Source organism: Poromitra crassiceps (genome assembly GCF_964638095.1).
Source record: "Poromitra crassiceps genome assembly, chromosome: 16".
NCBI classification, from domain to species: Eukaryota; Metazoa; Chordata; class Actinopteri; order Beryciformes; family Melamphaidae; genus Poromitra; species Poromitra crassiceps.
Window position 1 is genome coordinate 39,841,164 of NC_139645.1, and position 6,000 is coordinate 39,847,163.

General features: G+C 49.7%; 1 protein-coding gene across 1 annotated transcript in view; it reads left to right on the top strand.

The window, feature by feature from the left end:
* Window positions 1-3,977, top strand: part of hcn4 (hyperpolarization activated cyclic nucleotide-gated potassium channel 4) — a gene marked incomplete at both ends in the record, with an annotated part of 116,458 nt that extends 112,481 nt beyond the window's left edge. Inside the window, 2 exons of the mRNA XM_083653040.1 lie at window positions 1,744-2,473; window positions 3,194-3,977. Coding sequence (XP_083509166.1) covers window positions 1,744-2,473; window positions 3,194-3,977 — 1,514 coding nt within the window. The remainder of the gene's footprint in view (window positions 1-1,743; window positions 2,474-3,193) is intronic.
* Window positions 3,978-6,000: the final 2,023 nt, after the last annotated feature.

Genomic DNA, 6,000 nt, shown 5'->3' on the forward strand with positions numbered 1-6,000 from the left:
CAGGCACAACTCTGCACCAGTCAAAAAAATTAAATCATTTCCACACTGATAGTCAATGAGTCATTTTATTTTCATAGTTATTATCAAGGAACAGCATGTCAGCCAACAGATAAGTGTTGCTCTATCCCTCACTAACGTGTGGAGCCATGGATTTGAAAGCCCTGCATGACTTCACTTACACACACACGCACATTGATATTCCCTCCAGAAGCATCTCTGTTCCCAGGCTCAGTCAGAAGCAAAATGAAAGATTCTCAAATAGAGGCACGCCTGTATCATCAATCAGCCCATCTCTGCACGCTCTGTTTTATCCTCAAAGAAGAGAGAGAAATGACTTCGGGGGGGGGGGGGGGGGTCTCTTGGTACAAAATGGCTGCTTTGAAACGATGCAGCGGGCTGATAGTGATGTTTCCATTAGAGGGTCTCGTGCGTACCACGTCCTGTCCCCCTGGGCCCGACGGCGCCAGGCGGCTCTGTACGCGTGCACGCCCGTAAAAAGGACAACGCTCGCCTTTCCTCCGCCCTCCTTCCTAATATGGTCGCTCACAAAGTGCTGATCTGCTAAATGAATGACCGTCTTAATGAACTTTGTGCAATCTGATCTCAGATGTGCGGGCAGTGAAGGGTCAGGTGGCGACAGGGTCAGACGGGATTTAGTCGCCCAGCGCTCATATTAGAAAATGGAGAGATTGATCTGGGCCTAATTGATCTGGGCCTAATTGACCTGGGCCTAATTGATCTGGGCCTAATTGATCTGGGCCTAATTGCATTTACAGTATCTCTGAGATTTCACTGCCTTTTGTTAGCAGCAAATTGGAAAGTGACAGTCATGTGAATTAACCCCGTCACTGCTAGCGCCGCCGGCTATTCAATAATAATAGATGGAACCCGGGGGTCAGAGGTCATGCGTTTCTCTGTGAGGTGGGCTCAGCTGTTAGTAAGCCTGTCGTAGTGACGCAACTCCAACCTCGTCTCTTTGACCTTGTCTCTCTGCAGTGACATTTTGCCAGCGAGTAGCCTCCAGCTAGCATGCCTTCTTAAAAAACACACTCTCTCTTATGACTCATTTATACTCCATTTTCATACGTAAGTAGATGCGTCCGTTTCAAACTTTATTATCGTCACTGCCCACATACTTCCATGCGTCTTTCACGTTGGTGTCGTGTTAAGCAATACATCCACCAGTGGGCAGTAGCGAGTCAAATGTATGATGAACGCATACATGAACGCAGAGTACGGACAGAAGACTCTGTCCGTCTCCGTCTTTAACGTAGAGTATAATTCGGCCTTAAGTCCTCTCTCTCTGTTAATGTCTTGTAGTCTGTCTCTCCCTCCTTCCTCCCTCAGTCCCGCCTGTGATTTTCAGCTACATGCTTTATTTTCTTCTCCTGCTTTTCATGTGCTCCTATAGCTCCTACTGGAGACTGGGCTATAGAAAGTGCTGGCTTGTGAAAGGCGAATCAAAGGGCTGTCTGGGTGTCACCTGATCAAAGTTACTCCCACTGTCTTTAATATTCAAAATTCTGCCTCGGGGGCGGGGCTAGCTCTAGTTGTACAATGTGTGCGGTTATTCATAGTCGCAAGATGTAATAATGAGAACACGTCTCCCTGTCTGCAAGATAAAGGTTCATTCTCCTCTCTCCCCTTCTCTCTTTGTGTGTGTGTGTGCGTGCGTGCGTGTGCGTGTGCGTGCGTGTGCGTGCGTGCGTGCGTGCGTGTGTGTGTGTGTGTGTGTGCATGCAGGCAAGAAGAACTCCATCCTGCAGCACAAGGTGCAACATGACCTGAGCTCCGGCGTGCTGAACTTCCAGGAGAACGAGATCATCCAGCAGATCGTGCAGCACGACAGAGACATGGCCCACTGCGCCCACCTCATGCAGAGTGCCCCGCCTCATGCACCTCCCTCGCCGCCCCCTGTCATCTGGGCGCCCCTCATCCAGGCGCCTCTCCAGGCAGCGGCCGCCACCACCTCGGTGGCCATCGCACTGACACACCACCCCCACCTGCCCCCGGCGCTCTTCAGGCCGCCGGCCTCCGTCCTGGGGTCACTGAAGGACCCGCCCGGCCGACTAAAGAAACTCCACACGTTTGTCCCGTCCTCCACAACGCCTGGCTCTGCTGGGGACTCGCCCTCTAGTACGCCCTCTAAACTGTCTGCTGGGGTGGACATGGCCTTGCTGGCCTCCTTCCGGGCGCAGCACATGGCCTCAGGGTCAGGCTCAACGGGGGTTGGGGCTGCGGCTGGTCCTGGATCTACTGGAGCAGGGGCCTCTGCCTTCCCTTTTGGACCATACTCTTCCTCTGGTTCCCCTTCATCTAGTACGGCCCAGCTACACCCACAACCGCAGCATCGGCAGAGCTTCCGCTCCAGCACACCTCCTCTCTCAAACCTTTTCCATCAGGGAGCTGCGGGTGGAAGCACTGGGTCAGGAATAAGTGGAGGGACGAGTGGGGCTTGTGGTGGTGCCACAGGGTGGTCTTCAGGTGGAGCAGGTGGAGGTTCTGTCGAAGGGGCCGGTGGTGGGGACGCTGTTTGGGCGGATGACTTTATAGCCGGAGCGACAGGAGGGACTCCCGTGGGGCACCTTGGAAAGGGAGGGGCTATTGGTGGGTCACTGCGAGGGGCTTCTGACGGGTCAATGGGCGGGGCCTCTGGCAGAGCAATGAGACGGGCTTCTTGTAGATCAATGGGAGGGCCGTCTGGGGGGGTGATTGGAGGGGGAGGGGCTTCTAGCCTATCAATGGGAGGGGCAACGTGTGGGTCGATAGGAAGTGCTATTTGTGGGTCAATGGGAGGTGCAACCAGGGGCTCCATGGGAGGGGCCTCTGGGGGGATGATGGGAGGGGGAGGGGCTTCTAGCCTATCAATAGGAGGGGCCTCGGGTGAATCAATGGTAGGATCTACTGGAGGATCGTTAGGAAGGTCTTCTGGTGGATCAATAGGGGTGGTTTCTGGAGGATCATCAAGAAGAGCTTCTGGTGGATCAACAACGAGCCATATAGGGGGAGCTTCTGGTGATCCAATGGGAGTAGGCGCTATAGGGAGCCATAGAGGAGGGACTACAGCTTGTCATGTAGGAGGAGCTTCTGGTGGAATGACAGCTGGAAATATGGGTTCCTCTGGTTGTCAGAGCAATATAAGCCCTATATCTACTGGTTCATCCAACCCTATGCCCGGTCAGCTTCTCCATAGCCAGCCGCTCCCCAAGCCTCCTCAGGTGGCTTCTCTACAGCAGTTTGCTGGGGGAGGCAGGACTTCTAGTGGCGTGAACCTCCTCCACTCCCCTCCACATGGCTCCCCCTCCCCGAGGAGAAGTCAGCACAGCCAACTGCCTGCTGAGGGCTCTCCATCTTCTCTGGGCCACTTCAACCTGGCAGGCCTGCAGCCTGGCTTCCTGCCTCACCAGCTGTCCCTGGAGAGGTCTGCCCTGGCCTCCCTGGCTCAGTATGGCTCAGCCAACGCCTCGCCCTGCCTCACCCCACTGGCGCCTAGCCCCACCATCCAGAGCCCCATGGCGGGCAGGACTTTCCACTACAGTGACCCCTCCAGTGCGGCGGGGTCCCACAGCTCTCTGCTCACGCCTCAGTCTTCTCTCTCCTCGCAGCTTCCCAGCCAGCCGCAGGTGCTGGGAAGAGATTCTCCATCGGGCCGCTTCTCTGAGGACCTCAAACTATTGTCCAGCTCCCGCCCGTCTCTGCCCCAGGAGGTGGCCCAGGCCTTAGGCCAGCTGACACCTCGCCCCTCCGTGGAGACTGGATATTACCCCTCGCCCTTCTCCTCCCCCGTCCTGGTGCCCAAACCCTGTAGCTCAGTGCCAGGGCACATGAGTCCACCGGTCCACGTGTCCCCGGGGCACCTTCACCAGACTGAGGCCCCCGTGGCCCCCCCGGCCGTGCCTCTGCGGAGGGGCTCCGGTGCCTACCCGACGGAGCTAGAACCTCAGACTGTCCGCTCCAAACTGCCCTCCAATTTGTGAGGTTTGATCACACCCTCCTGTGCTCCTCCTAACTGAGGCACTGACAGTTCCCCTGTGGTGGTGGCGTTGTTTTTCTTTCCGTCTTCAGCCTTTACTGTGTTCCACTTATCTGTTGTTTTACCAAAAGATCTAGAACAAGATTTACTGTGATTCAAAAGAGAAACACTTAACCAGGTAACTCAGAGCTCTAGAATACTGTCTTTGTTTTATGCTTTGTCCTGTTTTTTTTTATTCATGCAACTGTATATAGATAGAGATATATTTAAATGATATGTTAATCAAGGGACTAGGAGGGTGTGAAATGATATCCATTTAAAGGACAGTCATTTTCTTTCTTCTATTGCTATGCCAAATTCATCCGATGAGGTTTGGTGCAGACAGGCAGTTAAATGGACGACACAATAATACTTTTTCTGCAGGACCCTATGCACTAATACCTGCATGTATAAAGGCTTTTTGTGGGTTTAAAAAAAAGAAACACAATCTAAATTTTTAGCGAAACATGCTTCAATACAGGCAGACTCTTTGACCATCTCATACAGGATCACATATTGTCGATCCTTAACTGTATATCTATTAGATTGTACTTATTTATCCTCCGAAATAAACTTTGCAAAAACCTTCTGGGAGATGGAGAAGGGATTTTAGGAAAAACCAAAAAGACTTTTCCTGGGGGGTCAAATCAATTCGCCTCCTCTTGGCCCCCGTCTGTCCTTATTTTATACGTCTGTATTGTAGGAATAGTGTTTTTGAGGGGGAGGGGGTATTGTTGACCGAGCTACCCTTCGTCTCAGTATTGAGGCATAACAGTATGTTAGTGGCTGGCTTTCTGCAGAGTCCTCCACCATGTTCTAACAAGCTCACTTTGTCTTCCAAGCTCATGACACTATACCTTTTTTCTATGTGAAGGATAATTGAGCTGATGCGTGTTTTTTTCCTGACTATGTGCAATATTGTGAATGTGAGAAGAGCGTTAAGTGAGAGTGAATCAGAAGGAGTTTTGCCTCGTCACCAAACATCTAGGACTTCCATCACAGCTTGTGTGTGTTGCATTGTGCACCACGTGGACCCTTCAAATCCAAAGCTAGTCAAATAAATTAAAATATTAATAATGACCAGATTACCGGAGTCTCATTATTTACCAAATACATAGAGAACCAGACACGAGCTGAGATTTTAAACATAATGGTATCCTCTGAAATACCCGATAATTAACTGCTGGGAATGGAAATATTTCATATTTAAGTTGTGCATTCCTTCTTCTACTATCTGCTAGCTGCTATCAACACAGACAGTGAGACCCCTCACTGAATACCAGTGCTGAGTTTGAGAAGGTGAATATGCATGTTATTGTTGTTAAGACTACAGTACTGTCGCTATTGTGGACGTGTCCTAGGGGGGGTTAGAGAGAATGTTCCATAACCAAAAAGCCCATAAGGTTCAATATCTTCCATCAGCCAATTATGTCCATCAGCAGCCATGAGCAAGGCATCCACTCACTAACAACTGTGCAATGCTACTACACCACAGTGTTGCTCTAACCGTGACTTGTTTGGAAAAATGAAAAGGGGGAGGTGCAGGGAATACTGGGAATACTGTCACTATGTGTTTGAGATACACAATTCTCCAGTTGTATCTCACAACATTCAAAAAAGCATATTGGGTTGATATAGGAAAGACATTTACAATTCAAGGTCAAAGATGAGGAAAAGTTGGGATTCAGATTTGAAGACAAGAAAATATATGTGTTTTTATTCAAGATATGATAGTATAGATAGATAGATAGATAGATAGATAGATAGATAGATAGATATATATATATGATAGATAGATAGATAGATAGATAGATATGATAGATAGATAGATAGATAGATAGATAGATATGATAGATAGATAGATAGATAGATAGATAGATATGATAGATAGATAGATAGATAGATAGATAGATAGATATGATAGATAGATAGATAGATATGATAGATACTGTATGATAGTACTGTTAAGGAGGTTTATAGTGGTCAAA